Consider the following 22,618-nt stretch of genomic DNA (forward strand, 5'->3'; position numbering starts at 1 on the left):
ATCTGCCTGTTCTGCTCCCCACTCTGTCTCTGGTGAATCCTCTCATCCCCTGCATCTCTGGCCTGCACCCTAGTTCTTGCATGCATAAATAAATAAATCTTTAAAAATTAAAAAAAAATCCCCACTCAAGTGCCAACAGCATCCCTTTGAGTGACACTGCTTGACCATCTAAAAATGGTCACTATGTGGAGATGGTCATAGAAGTTCTGTAAGTTGGGAGGGAAATACTCCCCAGGTTGCTCCTTTGTTTCCATGGCTACTGTAAGGAGGCCCTTAAAATCAGATATAGGAAAAAACTCAAAAGAGCCAAAACACAGTGATGGGCCCAGAAGGACTCATGCTAATGGCAGCTTCAGTTTCGAGAAAATCTTACTTGATTTAATAATTAACTTACACATTAATTATCCTATCAACATAACAACCTTAGGGCAACAACTTGGATTTCTAGCATCGAACGCTATGTTCAGATGCCGGCGGCGAAGTGAACAGCAGAAGTCCTTACCTTGTAGATACAGGACTTAGCGTTCAGAAAGAAGAGCTCGATGGTGGCATTGTCCTTTAGGTATGAAATGCTCTCGATATAGAACCTGAAAGAGAAAGAAGGCAAACCAACTGAAGAGACGTCAAGGGATCAAGCGGGAAGACAACTCTTCTCTGTGCTACAGGACAAGACACGAGGACAAGAACTCCCAACCACCAAGAAAAACAGGACAAAGCATCACCAGCTGTTCTGCTATATGATCCAGTTTGGGGCAGGAATGCTTGTTTTTCAAGTCCACTGGCAGCAGGTTAGCATGGCCGTGCCTGTCTGTCCTTCCCATAAGCCAAAGAAGCAGCCTGCCCTCGATTCCCAAGCGTGACCATGTATCTTATTCCCTCACCTGTGATGATGCTGTCTAATGCCATTGTTTTCATATTACTTTTCTGTCTTCTTCATTGTTAAGGTGGGTTTTTAAAAAATTTATCTGTCTTCATATTTTGCAAAATCAAAAACTGTCCTGGTTTTCCCTTTTCTTTTCTCTCCTTGTTATCGATCATTATTGAGGTGATGGTTTACAGCACGATGTGTTTTAGGGGTACAGGTTTATACCTCTTGAAATGTATGTCCCACACGACACAGAACACCATCACTCTTCACTGAGGTTCCCTGGGGCCCTCCTTCTTCCTACCCCTCAGCCTCAGTTCTGAACTCAGATTTTCCAGGGGTTGTTTCGGTTTGGTGAGCTGGATCTTTAAAGGTAATTCCTCCTGCTGAACTGAATGAGGGGGACTATTTCTTTTGCAGAGATTACTGTATATCTTCCTGAAGGTAGTGAGGAATGATTTGATTTCTGCAAAACCAGAAACCAGTGTAAGGGTTCTTGACACTGAGCAGTATTAGTTCTAATGCAGATTAAGCCAAATGAGAATTGGATTTTTATCCATATGGAGTTTATAGATTTTTTCCAGACGAATCATGCTGAAATTATTTTAGTTTACATTGAAAATGCCTTTAAGCATTGACTTTGGAATTTATTAAATTCTTTAATTAGATAAAGTACTTGTACTTGTCTAAAAACCCACTGCACTAAGGGATTAAGACTGTAATGAGAGAGGAGAGGAGAAGATTGCAGAGCAGAGCCTCAGAGCGGGAGAACATTCTGAGGGCAACCCTGGAAGGTTGCTGAACTCCAGGTAGAATCTGGCAAGCCCTGGGGGCAGCTGTGCAGAGGGCAAAGTGAGAGGTCACAGTGCAACGGTTCTAGAACAGCATCTCGACATGGTGGAAAGTGGAGACTAGTAATCTGGTCCTCGCTCCCTCCAGGTGATTTAGCAAACCACCTAGTCTTCCTGGGTTTCTATTTTCCAGACTAACAGAAGGCAGCAGGACTCTGGATCTCCACCTAAGAAATGCAGTAGCTTCAAATACTAATTCAGATGAAAACAAATAACCAATTCAGCAATACTATCAAAACCAACAAACCAATAATGCGTAAAGCCAAGGAAACGTGTCTGCAGTTTAGGTCAAACCCGTCCCCCTCCAGCTGGCAAACTTGAATCTGCAGACTGAATAAATACTATCTCCTCTTATTTTCCAGTTGTGCAGAAGCTGCTACCACAATACAGGCTCATTTAGATTGGTGAGTGAATGTGGAGTGGTTTGAGATATTAGCAGCTATTTTCAAGTAACAGAGTACAATTATGATCACTTGAAAGTCTACAAGACTTTTGCAAAGTCCAGAAAGGTCCTCCTGTGAAGCCTGGGACAGCATAGGCTGGTGGATCTCTACCACCCACCCCTTTCACAACCTGACAAAGCACCTGCCTCCTGCTTTTGAGGCCACACCTATTTTAGGTTACAAAGGCCTTCACAGCATAGTCTTCATGGAGTCATCTCAGGGGTGCTGTAAATACACACCGCCTGCAAGTCGCTAATAATGGAATTGAAATGCGGTGCTAGAGCTATATCTCAAAACAAAATATGTTAAAGTTGATATCCTTTAGTTAAGTTACAGTTTTAGTAAAAGGCTTGGGCAATGGTAGTCACAATGCAGTCACTTTACAAGAGCAAAGTCAGTGGAAGGAAGGCAGGGAGGGAGGGGAATGGGAAGGGAAGGGGTGAGGAGTGGAGAGGATGGGGAGGGGGAGGAAAAAGCCAGGGAAGAGAGGGAGAGAGGACACGTACAGGGAAGGGAAGAGAAGGGACAGAGGGCGGGAGGGAAAGGGTGACAAAGTCAGGGTCCTGCTCTACTCTGGAAGAAAGCCAGCACGGGGGGGGGGGGGGAAGGGCGAGGGAGGCGCCCTCAGAATTGTGGGAGAAGGGGGAGGGGGGGGCAGGGGGGGGGGGGGGGGACCTGCAGTGAGGCCTATTAGCGGTGACTCGTTTCTGGGTCTGTTCACACTGTTCCCCTCATGGTCCTCCTCCACCCCACTCCCCTGCTCCCTTTGGCCCTCAGTTGGGACCCCCACACAGAGGCTGTTCACTGACCTCACTGAATGGCCCCTCAGGGGAGTGCCTCCCGGGCTCTCTGCGTATCCCTCAGCTGTGTATCCCCCAGCCCTGCACTATGATTTTCTACTTTCTGGCACCTTGTATTATAAGGCTGCAAGTCCTTGAGGACTAGCCCATATGATCTTCACTCCTGCCCCCCAGGCTGGCCACTAACATGAGCTTAGCACGGAGGGTCATGCTCATCTGGTGGGGGTCCCTGCTGGACAGGGAGCCTGGCAATTAAGACAATGTCAGATGGGCCCTCCCTGGTGGCGCATTGTGTTAGGACGCAGCACTGCAAGCTGGCCTCAGCCACTTCGATGTGAGTTCGATCCCCGGCCCCGGAGGTGACCCACATGGCCCGGCAGACCTCTCCTGACCCGCCCGCTGCTCCCCTCAGCAGTGTACTTTGTTGATCTGCCTGTTCTGCTCCCCACTCTGTCTCTGGTGAAGCCCCTCACCGCCCCTGCACATCTGGCCTGTACCCCAGTTCTGCATGCATACATAAATTAAAAAGAAATCTTAAAAAACGAAAATGCCAGAGAGGTAAGAACTGAGGGATGATTTCCCCATGTCAGGAAATTCCAGGCCAGGGGGCTCGTCGTCCTGCCTCTCACTTCAACACAGGAAATTGTTATGACAAAGCTGCCTGTTGCCTTGAACCTTAAGCCAGAATAACAGCAGAGGCTTCTTGGCAGCAGTGAGGGCAACTGGTTACAGGATAATAGTCCTGAGTCTAAGTCCTTTGGGTCTGAAATAACTTAAATCTCAAAGCACCATCCTATGTCTTTACTGCAGTTGTTTTAATTTGGGGAACAAAGGGGAGACACCGACCTGCGGTCCTGCCCATCCTCCCAGCTGTCTCCTCCGTAGCTTATTAAGAACACTCCCCTTTTCAGCTCGCTAGTCATAGAAAACTGAGAGGGGAGCAGAGATCCTATGTCTCTGGCAACATTATTCATTTCCACCGAGTTCTGTGCTGTCTGGCTGTCCATGAGGTAGAAAAATAACAAGTGTATTCTGAAATGGAGGGAAAAAAAAACCCCCTCCTCGACAGAAACTAGAAAGCAGTTTCCTGTTAACCTTTATCACCGACACACAGCCTGGAAAGCCCTGTGAGTTTCAGGCCTGTCATTTATTGTTCTGTAACCTTGGATATTTCAACTGATCATGAACTTTCCATCTGCGCTGGGGAACTGGTGAGTCAAAAATGCCTAGAGAAAAGCAGACCTCAGGCGTCTCAATCTGCACACGAGGAGGCGTGCTGCACGGGAGCACGGGAGAGTGAGACTTCTGGGAAAATGGGGGATGTTGAGGATTTGGGTTCAAAATGGAATAAAGAAAGGAAACAACAGTCCAATTCTGTTTGATTTTCAGGAGGGCCGTGCAGTAGTTCCACCTTTTCGGCAGTAGGTGGCAGTGTTGCATTTCCTGCACCACCAGGGCTGCTGGTGGTGCCTCAGGGTCTTTTTCTAAGACTCCACAAAGAATATCCCACGCCTCTGGTAAAGTCAATGAAATGATTTCTTTCAGATTTAGAGGGTCTGCACGGATAATTCCAAGCCTGCTCGACTACTGGGCTTCTGATGCAGTCACGTCCCGGCCTTGCTGGCTGGAGAGGCTGACCTCCCAGCTAGCCGGCATCTAGTGCTACTCTAGAAGCGCCCGTGAGCACAGATTTCTGTGCGGTCACCTATCCAGTGCCCACATCCCCACCTCTGTGGGCGCCTCCCCTTCAGACACCACCTATCTGCGCTGACCATCCCCAGACCAGGAGTCAGACACATCAGGTGAGTCTCTCTGCCTCAAAGTTCAGTGAAATTACCCTGGGTCAGCCCTAGGTCTGCTTACCCAGTCTTACCTCCCCCTTCTGGCAGAAACACAGAGCAAAGGTCTCTCCCACCCCAGCGCTGCTGACCTACCAGTGCTGTGGCCCTGTGCCAGGTGGCAGGTCCCTCCTCCTGGGAACTGGCTTTTCAGTCATCTTTTCATCTCCTGATCTGGTGGCCTCACCACACCTGAACTACATATATATGAAACCCTCTATCTTAAAACAAGCTCTTCATCACAGTTCGCAGGATTGAACCTTGAACCTGAGGGATTCATTCTGAGTCCACGGAGCCAGGGCTCTTGGCTGCAGGCACATCTTGCTCAGAGATTCCTGGAGGCCGTGCCCAGCTGCCCCGATGACCCCCGCCTGAGAATATTTCATCAGACGCTCTGAAGTAGGAACAGATGTGCGCTATGTTATGTGTGCGACTCTGTTAAATACTCAAGAGGTCCTGATGCCTTGGGGGAGGGGTCTCATCTCTTCTTTAATGGTGGAATCCTCAGGCAGCCTCAGTGTGGACTGTCCAGTCAGTGCCACTGGCAAGGGTCCTCCTCTGGCCCCTGCTCCTGCTCCTCCCTCTCACATCTACCCCTGACACTAGTGAATTACTGAATATTTACAGCAAGTGTTAATTAAATGGACCAGCGATTTCATTTTGTAATCAACACAAATGTCACACTTGCAATACTGACTTCTGGTAGTAAAAAGAAGTGATCCTAATGAGAAGGATAATTGATACTGCTGTGAGCGTCTGTGGCCAAATAACTGATTAGAATTTCAATGGTACAGAAATCTAAATTGGGACACCCAGTTGAGAGCCAGCAACTTCTGGAAGGCAGTCACCTTGCTCCGTGACAGGAAGGAGGAATCGCCGTCCCGGTCAGCCGGGGAAGACCCTGCCAGCAGGTCACGACAGCCTGTGGAAAGCCCTCTCCGGACGCAAGCAGCCTGGCATTGCCTCTCCTTTGCTTCTATTGCTCACTTCAGTTTATTTGTGAAGCTCAAAGTGTGAGAAGCTGACTCTAATCTCTATTTATTTTCCTACAAACCATGTGGATGTGCAGGGCTGCGGGGACACTTGACTCAAGAGCCCAGGCGCAGAAGAATCCTTCGGAGCGAAACTTGTACGTATAAAAAGACAGAGACTTCCCTGGCCCAGGGCATGTTTCCTTCCACTTCTTCCTAACATGACTTGAGTTTGCCTGCTGAACACCTCCAGAAGACAACTGTTCTTTAACTTGGTGGGTCTTGTGTCCTGCAGTTGAACATGATCTTGGTTCCCCTGGCCACTGGCAGCGTGTATGTACGTGAGGGGCAGGAAGGGGGAAGGAGGGGTTGGACAGAGATTCAGAGTCCCGTGTGTCCAAATCAGACAGGGCATGGCAAGGACCTCCTCGGCATGGCGATGGGAAGCTGCCAATCAACAGGAGGGGGGGTCAAGTGAGAATTCGAGGAAGATGTTCAGGGGCAACATACAGGACAGGATGGAAGAGGGCTGGCAGCAGGTGAGGAGATGAACGAGCAGATCTCCAGGGCAGGCCAGGGTCAGCGGAGAGCTCAGTTTCATCCGGGGGGTGTTTGTGGAGAGTGAGGGGTGGGTGTAAGAGTTGTTTGGGATGCAGAAATGAGACTGATTCAGGAAGAGAAGGGAACAGGGGAGAGAGAGCAGGTGAGGTCAGGGTTGACCTGTTTCTGGCATGGGAGCTGGACAGGTGGTGTCAGTCCCAAAGGAGAAGGAGTCCCAGGAAAGGCAGTAAACTTGGGGACAGCGACCCAGGGTGATGTCCAGCTAAGCTGAGGGGAGCTGGGAGGAGAGAGTGCACACTTGTGAGCCCCTGCTGGGGACAGAGGGCAGCAAAGGGGAGCGGCTGTAGCAGGATGCTAGTGCAGAGAAGGCGGGCTTCTGGCTATGGTGGCTAAAGGTGGTCGTGGAAGGGCGGATCTGTGGAGAAGCAGTGTTGAGGGGACAAGCTCTCCGAGAGGTGCTGCAGGGGCTGGAGTTGGAGCAACATGGATCCAGCAGCCTTGGATGCCAGACTAAGGGTCAGTCTTCCTCTGAGGGGGTGTGTGCACATGGCTGGTGACAGGCATGAGGATGAGGCAGATGTGATCAAGTCTGAGGGCAAGGAAACAGGAGGTGGACACAGGCCGCTGACGATAGCTTTCATTTTCTTTACAAAGTCACCAGCAATGTCACTTCAGGGCAAAAGTGGTGATGAGCCTCTGCTTTGGAGTCTGTAGCGAGGGGAAAAGCCAAGGTGGGCCAAGCACAACCCAAGCGGGCTGAGCTGACACAAGTGGCTAGAAATACCCATGATTTGTATGAGCTCGTGACTGGACCGACCCAACTCTACGGGGGACGTGTGCAGTATGTGGTGTGCATGTTGTGTGTGTTCTGTTTGTGAGTTGTGTATGTGTCACATGCAATTTATGTGTATCTCTGTGTGATGTGTCTGCACATTTGTGTGTGTGTTGTGAATTATGCATGTTCTATGCATTTCATATGTATGTGGTGTATGTGTTATGTGCATTTTTGTTTGCTTGTTGTGTGGAGTGTATTTATGAGTTGCGTATGCTCTGTGTGTATGTGTGTGTGCACGCTCATTCTGTGGAAGTCAGGGAAGAACACTGCTGTTTGCTTGGTCAGGGGAGGGCAACATGCTCTCCAGGATTAGAGCATGGAGTTCAGCTTTGCAGGCTTTTGCTTTGCCCTACGATGCTTCTTCCTCACGGGAAGTGTAGTTTACCACAGCTCCACTTTGTGGTTGCAGCTACCCCCTGCAGGGGGCGCTCTGCCAGGGGATGCTGAGTTAGGGAACACTAGCACTTGAGGTCCCTCTGGAGCACTGACCCACGGTTGGGCAGCACCTGTCTTTAACACTGTCTTTGCAAGCGGAAGTGTTTCTGCAGATGTGGCCGAGTGTGGCACAAGGTTGGCTGACCGGGAACCCGGTCTCCATGCCTCCGGCCCTGCCTGCACAGGGAGCCAAGGCATCTCTGATAAGACAGCAGCAGTGTGGCTTCTCATTTGTGAGAGGGAGGCAGCGTGGTGCAGGGGAAGGGCCTGAGTCTGGAGTCAGATCTAATAGAACAGACAGAGCAACTGAGTAGCTGTGCTGAGGCAGAGATTCTACTTGGATGCTCTAGTCCCCATATCCTTATTTATTTAATTAGGAGCAATATGTACTTCAAGGATTGCAGGAAAGATTAACCATCATCTTTACTAATGGATAGCTGCTTAAAAATGGATAGTTCCTTCTCTCCAACCTTTTCCCTTTTTAGACAATTGTTTAAATCCTGAAGCCAGGGTGATATTCCTGGTGATTTGACTGATGAGTTGGAGAGGCTGGTCTCTGTTCGGCAAAATTACAGATCAATGAAGGCAAGTTCTTTGTCCTCTGTGCTGCCATTCTGAGAATGTCCTGCAGCATGATATCAGGGTGGAAATAAGTGTTTATTAAAGAGCTCTCTCTGGTTTAGTGGTGAAGCAGAATTCTATGAGCTCAAATTCATATTAATATACATATATATGTATTTGCCAATCGATTGAATGGAATTGATAATTCTGCCCTCACTCTCACAGATGTTTTGAATATGCATTTTGTGAAAGGATATCTGAGTGTCAAAGAACAAGCCATGCAGGGATGGCAGCCCAAACTTAGATCCTTAGTGGGGGTTAATATTTCTACTTTATGAATTCCTAAATCTTGGCTTAAGGTTGCCCATCTTTTCCATGGTCTCTTTTATCATGTGGTTTCGATTCTCTTTATGCTTGAAGGCTAAGTTTACACAGCATGTAGATGAAAGGAGAAAGGCTGCAGGCTCAGACTGCATTAAGGTTTTCAGGTGCAATGAATGGCAGGCTGGGCGAGGTTGTTCAGGCAGGCCACACTCTAGTTTATAAAGGTCTTGGTGTGCATGCAGGCAAGTACCTGGTTGGGCCTGGGTTCTTTGATGGACCCTAACATATTCCAAGTTCTAGATTTTTATGAAGACAACTTATCTTCCTTCCCTTTGGAAGGAACAGAATGTTTCTAGGAAAGGCCTGGAGCTGTAGACTGGAGTTTCTTCCTAGGTTAAAAATCAAGGTGAAAATGCACAATTCACCTATGTGGAAGAGTCTGCCTCCTCTTTTGGAGACAACAAACTATTGGTGTTCTGTGATGGGCTGCTCAGTTAGAGGAAAAGTGGGGACTCAGAATTGTGGGGGGTCTTGGTAGTCAGGAGCCTCCGTGGTTGGTGCAATAGTTTAAGTGACAGAAAATGAGAACCTAAGTTGGGGTAATAAAAGGGAGAGGAACAGTGAGATTTGGGGCAAAGAGCAGTAGAGAATTAATGTACACACTAATTTGAGGAAGAGGAAGGAGGGAAAGCTTTCCAAATATAAAGCCTGAGTGGTGAATGATGTTACAGATTTGATGTGACCACAGAAGAGCTGAGGAGGTGGGGGTGAATTTGGCTTTGGGCCTGCTGGGTATGAGGTACTCAGGGGACCAGGAGCTAAGTGGAAATAGGAACCTGATTCTCCTCAGAAAGACCACCTTTTGTGACAGGAACTCGCTCGTGGCAGCACCCTGTCCAGTGTCCCCCGCAAGGGTGGACCTAGGGGTTTCCCAAGGTGTGTTCTGTGAGATGCCTGCTGTGGCCAACTAGGAAAACAGGTGGGGAGGCAGAGAGTTGCTGATGGTCAATCCTCACCCCCAGAGATAGCTCTGTAGCTCTCTTTATGCGCCCAGCTTGGAAGAGAAGTCGGCTTGGCGGGATTAGGAACTACTTGCATGTCCTCAAGACAAACACTTTGATGGGGCCATCTCAGGACACCCCAAGATTTCCACCAAGGCTTGTTTCCCTAAACCCACAAATAAATCAGCTTACAACAGATGCTTGGAGGAAATACCCAAGATACAGCCCCTTTTGGTGAATGCTGGTGAAAAGCGCTGGGAAGGAGGGCAGACCTCAATTCTGGGCTCATGAACGGCTCCAGGTGAACGTATCCCCCCTGATGCCACTGTCCTACCTGAGGAATTCTTACTCTTTAATTTACAGGTTTACTTTTCCACTTATCTGAGAAAATAGAAACACCATTTCATGGAGTATGACATTAAACTCATGTCCATAAGTGATGGAAATGTGAAGATTAGCTTGATATGTCTGCAGCTGTTAAATCAAAAAGGCCTCAAATGTGTTTACATCTACTCTGCAGCTGAGGGAAAGATACAGACTTCAGCCTGTTACATGGGCCCTTCAATTCGGATTTTAGGCTCATCAACCACTTTCTGTGACATCAGATGACATCTGTGACATCAGGTTGGTTGCATCTGAAACTGTATTCTGGGTTGTGGTCTTTAGGAACAGGTGAATTTTAAATCTGTTTCCTTACTCTTGAATTCCTGTTAATGTATTTGAAAAGGGTTTATGCTTAGGGAAGTGGTAATGTCTAGGAAGACTGGAAGTTTCAAATCCAAATGGCTCTGTAATGTGCTACAAGGAAGGTTCTGGAAAGAAACAGCCTGGTGGCACCACAAATGGGGTGCCTGGGAGCTGCTGGATCTGGGGGCTCTGGTTTGTACCTTGCCATCATTTACTTTGCTTCTAAACTCATGAGATGAGCCCTTTGATTTCATATAACCTACTGCAAACCATAAGGGTGAGTCTGGCTGACCTCTTAAGATTGTTGCAAATGTTAGCTCAGAAGCAAAGACAGTTCTTGGCAGTCACAACAGCGAGCTTCTTATAATAGATCAGTAAACAGAAAATGCCCATTGCTGCTGCTATTTTATCAAGCTATAATATATCCACCCTTATGGGAAAAGCACTGATCTGTGGGTTTCAACTATTCTTATCTGGGGTGAAATAGGCAAATCTCAGGAGGTCACTTGTAACCAAAAAAGAGGATACAAAAACATTTGTTCCACAGCTTCAAATGGCCACCGGAAGTTAACCCAAGGGGTTGTGTTACTATGAGAGACTCAGTTTAATGTAAAATACGCACCCATTTCCTATAAAAAGAAGGAGGCCCTGGGTGTGACTCCAGACCAACATCCCACTGCACAACACAGCTCTGTCCATGCACGCAGGGACGTGCCCGACTCAGTCACTCTTACATCTGCTGGGGACACAGCTCAACGCCATGCTCTGTCACTGGCAATGAATCCAGATAGACTTGACCCCCCTTTCCTTTCACCACTCTGCCCTCCCAGATTTTTCTGAGAAGGGGAAAAAGAAGCAAAAGGATGGCCACCAGGTATAACTTACCTGACACAAAAGTATAAAACCACTGGTCCCGACTTCTTGGGGAAGTCATGTTCCAAAACTCTTCGATCTAGCTGGAGCCAGTTCAAGTGTCCCCTGAGGAAAAGAGGGACAAGTTGGTTACGGATTTGGATTTTGCAGAGATTCTTGTAGCAAATATGTGTGTGTGTGAGTGTGTGTGTGTGTGTGTGAGTCTCAGAATGAATCATAGATGAATGTGGGTTTTTCCTCACCATTAAATTTCTAATATTTGAAGAACCCAAAGGAATTATCTGAGGAATAGTGCCTCAGCAGGAGATACTTACTAGGCGAAGTGAGGAGAATGACAATTCCCATTTCCGAGAGCACACTAAACTGAACAAACACTCTATTCTCTTTTTTGTCCTGAGTCCCTTCCCACCACACCCATGCTGCCTTTTCCCCTGAAGGACTCAAAATACACTTAGGAACATGTCTGCAATCACAACATTTGATAGAAGCAGATGGGGTGAAAAGTAAATCATACCCAATTTCTTGAAAGATTAAATTTATACCTGCAACATGACCCAGCTTTCTCCTCCCAGGTATTTACGCAAGAGATATAAAAGCCTAGGCCCATGCAAACACTTTTCCTCATAGATATTTACAGATGCATTAGTTCCAAAGCTTGAAAAACCCAAACGTTTATCAACAGGAGGATGAATAAATAAACAAATTTCAATCTATTGATAGTCACGTAATGGGATACTAGCAGCTGTAAAGACAATGAACAGTGGACATACGCCGCAACATGGACAGATCTCAGAATAATTATGCTGCGTGAAAGAAGCCAGGTATGAAGGACAGCAGGCTATATGATTACATTTAAATAAAATTCTAGAAAGTACAAACGATAGTGACAGAAAACTGGCTGGTGGCTGCTTGAGAAGGAGGTAAATGGGGGGGGCGGATTATAGAGGGTATAAGGAAACTTAAGGAAGTGATGGATGTGTTCATTGTTTTAATGGCGGTGATGGTTCCAGGGGTGTAGACATGTCAAAACTTACAAGGCTGTATGCTTTAGTACTTGAAGTTTATTGAAAGTCCATTTTACCTCATCAAAACTGTTTTAAACAGTGACCCACAGAGATAATTGATGAGATACAAATGGAGCCACTTCTGCATCCCTCCCTCCCCTCCTGCTCTTCTTTCCTTCCCTAAATGTTAAGAAGTCACCCTCTCTGTAAAAGGGTCTCAGATGCAGCTGTGAGCAGAACAGACATGACCCCTCGTCCCCCTAATACTTATCTACTGTAAGGAGACAGATGTTCAGCAACCATTTCCACCACCCGTGATGTTATTAATAGGACTAGGATCACGAGTGATGAGACCCTGCAAGAACCTGACCTAGCCTGGGCACCCAGGAGCACCGGCTGGGTTTCTGAGTGAGATATGAAGAGTGGTGGGAGCTCATTCAGGGATGACGACGGGGACTATTTTCTAAGCAGCAGCAGCCTAATGTGGGAAGAATCTTGGATCAGGTGAGTGGGAAGGGAGGAGGCTGGAGAGGGGTGGGGGTCAGCCACCAGGGTCCTCAGGCCTGTGGAGAGCGTTGGCTAGGACCTTGCTGGGGCTGTTTCTCTAACTGGTAGTCACCACCCTCTTTATCTGGATGTCGCTGTTGTTCGAGACTGAGTTCAGACCTTACTTTCAGTGAAGCCTGCCTGAGTTGCTTAACTCTGGTGCTGCGTTTGAATTTCTCCAGAGCTTCCAGCTTGAGTTACCTAAAGGCACTTGGCACATTCTCACACAGATCATTATTTTAAAAAACCATAATGTACCTCTCCAACTAAGTTGTACGTTTTCTTTTTTCTTTTACTTTTTATAATAAGGATGATGTCTTTTGTTTTCTTTTTAAATTCCCTCCACCAAAGTCTTCAATATTATAAAGGATTCACTAGGGTTTAGCACTGTGCCTGGCAGTTATGAGCTGCTCAAAAGTATCTGCTCATGGACTGGGTGACAATCAACAAAAAGCAATTGATCTGTGACAGATTAATTTATAACCATGACGGCATGACAACTTGGAGAGGTCAATGCCACTGGAAGAAAAGATGAATGCTATTCACACCCCCTTTAGAAAGGACAGGCCCCTGTGAGAGACAAGGCCACAGGGGAAGCCCAGCACTGGGCCCGAGGCAGTCAGCAGGAGGAGAAAGCAGAGACTGACCGCAGCCTTTCCTGGGTTCTAGGAACAGGGAAGGTGAAGGGGGCGGGGGGAACACTTTAGGGTGGCAGTTAGCCTAATCCAGCGGCGTCACAGGCACAGGGCTTGTCTCTGGTTGTTTGGTACCTGGCCTGGGTTGAAAGCATCACGAGTATCACCTATAGGAGGAATATAGGGGAACCAAATCAGGCATAGGGGGAAAATAGCAACAGGAAAAAACAATTATAAACCAGAGACGCAGTGCAAGGGGTGGGGGAGGGCCAGGAAGGAGGGAGGGAAGGAGCACAGGGACAGTGGTGATGGTGCACCGGAGAACTGGGGGAGGAAATTCTACGGGGTCCACACCCGAGGAGGGCAGTACACACTGTTTTAAAATGAACAAAACGTGGATAAATATATATACATGCACACATTCATAATTTTTTTAAAAGCATGGGAAATATTGGCTTGGTATGAGAGATGTAATACAGGGGCTGTCAGAGTGTGGACTCTGGGTGGGCAGAATAAACGACGTTGGCTATTAGTCTGGCACTGTACAAAGAATCTAAGAAAACTCAGACTACCAATAATGGCCATGGAGGTTTAAATTGTGATCTGTGCCTTAAAATAACTCATGTTTAAAGTTCTGGGAGGGGGGGCCCTCCCTGGTGGCGCAACAGGTTAAAGCAGAGCACTACGATTATAGTCACAGCCACTGCAGCATGATCCTGGCCAGGGAGGTGACCCACAGGGCACAGCAGACCTCGCCTGTCTCGCCCACTGCTCCCCTCAGCAGTGTTCTTCGTCCATCTGCCTGTTCTGCTCCCCACTCTGTCTCTGGTGAATCCTCTCACTGCTCCTGCACCTCTATCCTGTACCCAATTCTGTATGCATAAATAAATAAATCTTTAAAAAAAAATGTTCTGGGAGGAATACCATTCACATGATCCTCCCAAGAAAAACAGACGGATAGTGCAAGAGCGTGGGCATGTTTCTCTGGTCCTGCACTCAAGGAACAAAGAAAGAGGGGCCAGGAATTAGACATCCCATGTGTACCCTCAAGATTCTGTCAAGGGCCAAGCTTGAGACATTCTCACCCCACCCACTGGCACAACATAACTGACCACACAGACAGCTAGGAATTTGACCTGGGCCTCTGCAGACCATAATTTGCGTGGTGATGAACATATAGGTGGAGACCTCTGCTGGGAGGGACAGAAGTTGGCATCACCTGAAAGTGTTGCGGGCTGCTCCATGCCCTTTGTTCTTCATGCTAACAGAGAGGTGGCCGCCTGCTCTTGGTCATTTTAATCCCCACATTAAACTTTTTTAAATAATGAATTCTAGTAGTGAATTTATTTAGCTGGAAATTCCTTTGCTTCCAGTCATAGAGTGGTTTAGGGTTTATCAAGCAATGAGGTGACTAGAAGGTAAGAAAAAGGTCACACAGCAGAGAAAATGAGTTCAACAATTAACCTCTGTGATAGATTTCCTTTCTCTACTTCTTCTACTTGAACTCAAGCCCAGCTCTGTGAGGCGGACCGGATATACATAGTCTGATACCCTGGGTGGGTGGACTCCCTGCCCCTGGAGTTCCTGGGTCCTCAGATGGAAGGAAATCTCTCTCTCTACCTAATGTGCCTGTAAAAATCTCTCCACCGATGGTTGCTAACAGATAGCGTCTGACGGACCAGTGATTCATCCCTGATGCCACGTATGAACCCACTATTTGGACAAAAGCTAAGACATGGGTGAAAAATAAATTAGAAACCCTGACTCTGAGGCTACAGCTGTCAACGGCAGCTGGACCAGGTGAAACATTTCCTTCCCCTTGTATTGGGTTCAAAATCATGTTGCCTACACTCTAAAGGGTCAAGGCTTGTTATACCTATGTAAACACTTCTGTCTCAAGGACACTTTCCTCAAACTTCTCCCCCCAAGTTAGGGTGGAATGGGGAGCAAAGAGATAAAAGAAGCATTTTCTCTATATGGTTTAACTAAGATATGCCTGATAGTTTGGCTTTCATTATACTCATTGATTTTTCACTTGAGAATTCACATCAGTACGTTTGCCAATAACTGAACGAACATGAAAAAAATTGCCCTAGTAGACACTCAGGGTACTTTTGTTCTTGCTTGACTGATAACTATCTTTAAAGCTGGGCAAGATAACACTCATTTGGTTCATGGTGGCAGTAGGTCAAACTGTTGGGTCAGTAATAAATATGCAATTGCTTCCGGGCAACAGAAATTGGATGCATTTATTTAACAGATTGCTTTTAGCTTCTACATATAATACAAATAGATTTTTGGTTCACGCGTTGGCACCTTTAATAGAGATGGCCTTACAGAGAGCCTTGTTTATAGAGAGTTACTGGAAGAAGGCAGTATGTGGTACGTCTGTCTGAACTGATCATCTCTTCACCCTCAGGGGAGAATGATACCCTGTGCCTTTTACAGTTGTTGGTGGTAGCTTATTCATATTGAATAAAAGCCAAAGCAAAAGTATAAAATTCTTCTAGATGTTGCTGAACAAAAGGGGTGGGTAGGGAGTTCATTAAGTGGAAGGTTTAAATTAGAAGTGCATATGCTCATGGATACTGACTTAGCTAGAAACAATGAAATAGCGGCCTTTAAATGTGTGTGTGTGTGTGTGTGTGTGTGTGTATGAGAGAGACAGAAAAAATGTATTGGGGATAACTGGACTGTTTGGTCCAATTGAATTTCTTGCATTTTATTGTTCCACCATGCTCATTTAAAAAAAAAAAAGATTTATTTATTTATGCATACAGAACTGGGGTACAAGCCAGAGGTGCATGGGCGGTGAAAGGATTCACCAGAGACAGAGTGGGGGAGCAGAACAGGCAGATCAACAAAGTATACTGCTGAGGGGAGCAGCAGGCAGGTCAGGAGAGGTGTGCTGCGCCATATGGGTCACCTCCAGGGCAGGGATTAAACTGAAGTGGCTTTAGTTTCTTAGTGCTGTGCTTTAACCCACTGTGCCACCAGGGAAGGCTCCACCATGCTCTCCTAAGGCTGTTCTAGAACTTCCTTGATAACACCTGCCATACGATCTCTTGTTACTTACCTCCTAAATTACCAATACAAGCCCAACCAAAGGTCAAGGTTCACTTATTTCCATATATCTGCTGCTTAACAACGGAGTCTACATAAGCACTTAACAGAATGAATATTTCAGCTTCAAATATGCTCCCAAGATCAATACTCTGGTCAGTCCTGTCATCTAGCACAGACAAGGCTCCTACCCTAAGTAACAAATCTTTATATTCTATGAGAATGCCCTCTGTTCACGTAGTCCCAGGTTGGAGACGCTACACTTCCCATGTCAAGTGGGATGGAAACTCAGGAGGAAATCAAGACCTCTACCCCTTGCTCAGGTTTTCCCACTGATTTCTATTTGTCTTAGCTACACACAGAAAGCGTTCCTGCTCAGTACATAAAAGGTAATGCTGAGTGGCGACACACCTGACAAGCTTGGTGGGAGCAGTGCGCCGAGCTGCTGCTAAGCTACTTATCCAAGCCGCAGAGGCTGGGGGCATCGATTTTCTCCTTAGTCTGGTGATTCAGGGCATCTAATGAATGGAAATTCCAAACCTATTTCTAAATAAATGATTTTCCCAGAATTGATTGTTGTTGCTGTTTCTTGAGCAATTGGAAAATTACTTTTATACTTTGTTGTTTTTAAATTGTAAATAAGCTTGAGATTGGGAGTTAACTAGACTCCAGTTCTTTAGCCAATAGCAGTCCCAGTTCTCTTTACTCAAGAGCATCAAGCACTGAAGAGTGGGGGTTTCGTGCCCCCTTCCCTGGCATTAGCACCAGGGCATTAGGCCCTTCTGAACCTTAAACAGCCAGAAAATAGAAGTGTCATTCAATGAATATCACGTGATTAAAAGAAATCCTTAACTGATTCTTAAAGAAGGATCCTAGCTTCAGGTTGCCTGAATCCTCTAAAATTTAAACAACAATTATTTTGTGCGTAAATTTTTGCAGAGGTGAGGAGCTAAACCTTCTTAATAAATTTAAAAAAGAGGCTAAGAACTACTCATTTTTTAAATTACTATGAGAAAATACACTCTAACTTTACCTGGCTTTTAAAATGTGCATTAATAGCACATTTTAAAGGATAATCAAGTTCCTTATCTTTCCACCTCAACTTTCTAAATACTACCTTTTAAAGTTATTTATTTGTTTTATTAAAAATAAAATTTTTATTTTTTATTTATGCGTACAAGAACCAGATATAGGCCAGAGGTTTGGGGGTTGAGAGGATTCACCAGAAAAAGGAGCAGAACAGGTGGATCTACTGAAATACACTGCTGTGGGGAGCAGCAATAGAGACAGGAGAGGACTGCTGAGCCAGTGGGTCACTCCCCGGCTGGAGACTGAACTCATGCTGCAATGGCTGGTGGTTGATTGATAGAGCTAAGTCTTTAACTCCTGTGCCACCAGGGAGGCCCTCTAAATGCTTCTTAAAGATTTATTTTTTATTATTAAATACTCATCAACAATATTTGATAAATGTTCTTGAAACTTATGGCATGAGCTTCAATTAAAATTTAAGCATGATAATCATTACTTCAGCTTGGGGTATGTTTGACTATTTCTGTTGTAGTCTATAAGTTTACATTTTGGGATGCTAAGTCTTTTGTCAACAATTGAGAAAAATTTAAATCAAAAGCTTGGGTTTTAAGGGCATTTGTTTAAGGGTATTTGCTGGGTCTTCAGACTCATCAAGTTATATACATAAGTATGTTCAGTTCTGGTATATTAATTAAATCTCAATAAAGCTGTTAAAACCCCAAATAAAGGGATCAAAAATTATGGTTGAGAATAAAGCAGATAACTAAAACTTGGACTTCAGTGCTTTAAATTACAGGTTTCCCCCACAATCTGAGAGTAGAAGATTCCTATTTATTATTACTTGGTAGGTTATTTTTAGGGTCAAGAAACACTATTACCATTAATTTATATTAAAAAATCTTAAATGTTACCAGATCTCAAAGAATAACCTATGAAAGCATATTAAATGGAAATGTTATACTTTTGAAAGGTGGGGAAACCTGTGTTCAACCAGAACTCTGGCTTTGAAAACCAGGATCATGGTGTTAATATAACAAAGAAAGCATTTCAAAAGTCATATATATATGACTTTGTGTGTGTGTGTGTATAAATAAACTTTCTTTAAATGATGGCTACAAATGTTTGCTAATGGTTAACTGTCTGGAATCTGCCTACAAAGCATAGCATCCTGACATGACTCATTCTAAATGTTCAAAGTTTGAGTGGACCCATCTTTTCTCCATGTATCTGGAGAGAGGGAGTAGAGGATACTTCCTCTGACATGCCCCTCTCACTGAAAATAGGGGTTTTCAAATTTGGCTGCAGATTAGAATCAACCTGCAGAGCTTTGAAAAGTCTCAAGTCTCAGGACACACAAAGGCCAATGAAGTCAGAATTCTGGGGTTTGCCATTTTATAGAGTTCTACTGACTCCAATGTACAGCCAAAGTTGAGAACCGTGGTACTAGCCAAACAAATAATTACTTGAATTTATACCAGGGTCCTACTTTGTTCACCATGTTTTCAAGACAGCCAAAATGTCCTTGTTTGCATGTATCACACCTCAGATGACTTAAAGGTGGTTGTACCATCTTTATTTGAGCAAAGGTATTAAAAATTAAAAGGGGCAGGGCCTTCCTGGAGGCCTAGGAGTTAACTCTCAGGGCTATCACTGCTGTGATCTGAATTTAATCCCCAGCCATAGAGCTGACCCACATGGCACAGCAGACCTCTCCTGTCTAGCCCGCTGTTCCCCTCAGCAGTGTGTTTCAGTAGATCTACCTGTTCTGCACCCCACTCTGTTACTCCCAGCGCCTCTGGCCTACCCCCCAGTTCTTTTTTTAAAAATTTATTTATTAATGCATATGAGAACTGAGGTACAGGCCAGAGGTGCAGGGGGTGAGAGGATTCACCACAGAGTGGGAAACCGAACAGGCAGATCAACTGAAATATACTGTTGAGGGGAGCAGTGGGCAGGTCAAGAGAGGTCTGCCGTGCCATGTGGGTCACTGTCCTGGCTGGGGATCAAACTTGTGCTGCAGTGGCTGCGGTAGCTTCATAGTGCTGTGCACCATCAGGAGGGCCCACCCCCAGTTCTTCTATGTAAAAAAAAAAAAAAAAAAAAAAACCATTTAAAAAAATTAAAGGGGCTAAATGTAATTAAATCCTGGGACAGATAAATTTGTGGGAAAACTGGTAAAATCTGAATAAAGTCTATGATTTACTTAATGGTATAGCATAGTGTTTTCTTTAGTTTTGATAAGTACAAAATGATTTGTAAGATTATTAACAATTAGGGAAACTGTGTGAAGTATATGAGAACTCTTTATACTATTTTTGCAACTCTTTCATAAATCCAATTATTTCCAAGTAAAAAGTTAAAAAATTAAATTAAAAAAAAGAGGTGGAGCTATTATCAATGCTGCAAATTGCTGAATAGATCCCACTGTACACTACTGGACGTGAAGTCTTGCATCAAGAACTTAGATGCTTCTTTAAAGAATAATCCAAGTTATGGTGCAAAAGAAGCTGAGCAAACTTCCCATTTCCTTCTTACAATCTGCTTCATGTGTCTTTTCTCCAGGCTCATCCAGAGTCTCTAAAAGCATTTAAACTGAAAGACTCATTGACAATATATGGCCTAGGAGACATACATTCTTCTGTTTGGAGTAATGCTGCCAGTAATATCTTTTGCTAGAACAGTATTTTGTAGCTCATAGCACTTTCTAAGTGTTGGTCTTGTTTGATTTGCATCAGGAAATAGGCAAATACATATGGAGCTCCATGGGCTATATAAAAAAGGATGAAACTTGTGCGTTTTATGATGAAACACAGCACCTGCATCAGTTCATCTCCCGGCCCCTTAACACACACACTGAACGTCACAATACACATACAAAATCTGAAACCAAGGTTAGGCAGAGGTTTTGTATTAGTGTCCAGCAGTGCACAGAGGGAGGGCTGGGGGACATGTGGTCACCAGCCTATCCTGAGTCTCAGCCCCCAGCACTATATTTTGGATGCCAGCATTCATCCTTCCCTTTTTGCCAGGGAAGGGAGAAGTGTCCAGCTGACTACAGAGGCCACCAGGGAACACCTGTTGGGGCAGGTGCTGCCAGGCCATGGCTGACTGCTCTGAGTCACAGCTGACCCGTCTCTCCTTTGGTTTCTGTCCATTGGTTGTGGTACCTTGGAGGTCCTGGTTTCTGATTTCTTCTGGACCTCTGACTATTTGTTTCCCCCATGAGTCAGGGTCACCTGCCAGTTAGTTCTTTTTCAGGAACCTTCTGCAGCTGTGTCTCTTTTCCAGGGCTTTGTAGCTGGCTGCCTGCCACCCCAGTCACCCTGACTCTGGGCCATGCCTGCAATAGCTCATGTCTCTTTATCACGTCACCATGGAGCCTATCATGCTGCCAATTTCACCACTCAAAGAGGTGTGACGGCCTTCAACCTGGGCATGCACACACTCACTCCTGGCTGGCCCTGGGTCAGGAGGGCCGAGACTGGGATTGCAGAGACGCATGGATGGCCTTGTGACATGCTGTGTACACGCTTCTCTCTCTCAGTGACATGTGGTTTCTCTGCCCTCATCTCTCCTGGGAGAAGAGAGACTACCTTTCAATCGAGTGCTCTGGCCAGTGCACTTGGGTAGTGATTTGAAACAATCAGCAGGCGTATTTCTTCCTCTTTGGCCCAGGACAACATGCTCATTTGTTGATTCATGTTTATTCAAAAGGAAAGTCTAATTGGGACTCATCGAGAGTTCAGAGGATCTTGCACAGAGTAAACATACTTGGGAAATGTGAACAATGGGGATATGATTAATTGAAACTTCTGGTTTCCTTCTAATTAGTGGAAAATGTCTGAGCAGCAAATTTAGGGGGTGTGCAATGATTCTCAGGAGAAAGGGCAGAAAACATCTGCATCTGTAAAAGCAGTTGTTCATGATGTTTGTTTTAAAGCACTTTTTACTACTATGCTGGCTCCTTTCTGCCACACCCTACAGGCCACAGTCCCGAATCCTAGGTTCTGTCTTTCTCCAAGGGTCTCAGTGACCCTTGGAGGGCGGAGTGGGGCAGGATGGGAGGGGGCCCCCACTCCTCTTTCCTTGTTCCTCCTGCTTGTATGTGACTTCTCCTGCTGCCTGCACCCTACACACAACCACCCAGACTGTCACTACCTTGCAATGGAACTGTGCTCTAGTTTGCCCAAGACAGTTGCAAGTTATATGTCCTTTTACTCACACTGGCCCAATGGGGTGACAAAACCCTGTGATCCTGCCCCTCCGGACTTCGCTGAGGTGAAGAGTACTCCCATGCAGACGCATGACAGTGAGGGTGCCTCTCCTGTCCTTGTTCTGAGCTTGCTGCCAGCTCATCGGTGGGGCACAGCCTTCGCTGTACTGCTCTGCCCAGCCACAGCTGATATGTCAGTGTAGGAAATCACCTCCGTAATTCCAAGGATTTGGAGGAGAGAGAATAAGGGACAGTGTGTGTAAGCATGTTCCTGTGTATGTGTACACAGAGGAAAAAGAATTGTGGAATATTAGTTCTGAAGAGCTGTGTGTTCTCTAGGAGTCTGTGCATGTTTTCACTACTCTTTTGGGAAAAGTATCGTAAGGAGGTTGAAATTCTAGTAAAGGTGCTATGCCTGGTGTTACAAACAGTAGACACATGGGCAGATCTCAGCCAGAAGAACACTTTTCTCAGATAAGTGACCTGAATTTTTCTGTTTCTACCTTCCTTCAAGTTAGGCTCAGACAGAAAAAGTGCATGAATACTTTTCATTTCGAATTCACCATCAACTTCATTTCCTGTTATTGCTATTCTAACACCGGAGAGAAAAGTTTGATTTCCAGACGTTTTCATTTAACTCTAAGAAAAAACAAACATGCACACATCTACTTAAAAAAAATAACTAAACATTTTCATTCTCAACACGAATCTGCTTGATTATAAGAACTAGTTTACCTAATAATTTCATAATATTAGCATCACCCTAATTATATGCTTTGGTTGTTCCAGGCCTGATCACAAGCCCTTTGAAATCTGAAGATGAACTTGGACTGACCCACAGCACAGAGCCCTCGTGGCCTGCGGGTGATCTCCCTGTGGACAACCAGGACTGTGAAGTTCAGGGTCTGCACTTCCCCTGCAGGTTCTGAGGGCTTGGGGCAGCACTTACGTCTCATCTGTGAAGGCGATTCCAAAGTATTCTTTCTCCTTCAGATTGAAGTGAGAGGCCACGAGATCAAGAAGCTCCTTAGCCAAAAGCTTGGGCTGGAGGGAGAAAAAAATGGAAACAGGGTAAGTGCTTTC

At 45.6% G+C, this 22,618-nt stretch overlaps 1 protein-coding gene across 2 annotated transcripts in view; it reads right to left on the minus strand.

Moving 5' to 3' along the window:
* FRMD4A (FERM domain containing 4A) overlaps positions 1-22,618 on the minus strand; it is a 402,633-nt gene that overhangs the window by 108,175 nt on the left and 271,840 nt on the right. For both annotated transcript variants that reach the window (XM_012731291.1, XM_012731292.1), the window contains exons 3-5: positions 22,485-22,579; positions 11,058-11,150; positions 503-587 (exon numbers count right to left, since the gene is read on the minus strand). In XM_012731291.1, the coding sequence (XP_012586745.1) occupies positions 503-587; positions 11,058-11,150; positions 22,485-22,579 (273 nt within the window). The remainder of the gene's footprint in view (positions 1-502; positions 588-11,057; positions 11,151-22,484; positions 22,580-22,618) is intronic.

The sequence above is a fragment of the Condylura cristata genome, unplaced genomic scaffold (assembly GCF_000260355.1).
Source record: "Condylura cristata isolate star-nosed mole 26May11 unplaced genomic scaffold, ConCri1.0 scaffold00030, whole genome shotgun sequence".
In the NCBI taxonomy this organism is placed as follows: domain Eukaryota; kingdom Metazoa; phylum Chordata; class Mammalia; order Eulipotyphla; family Talpidae; genus Condylura; species Condylura cristata.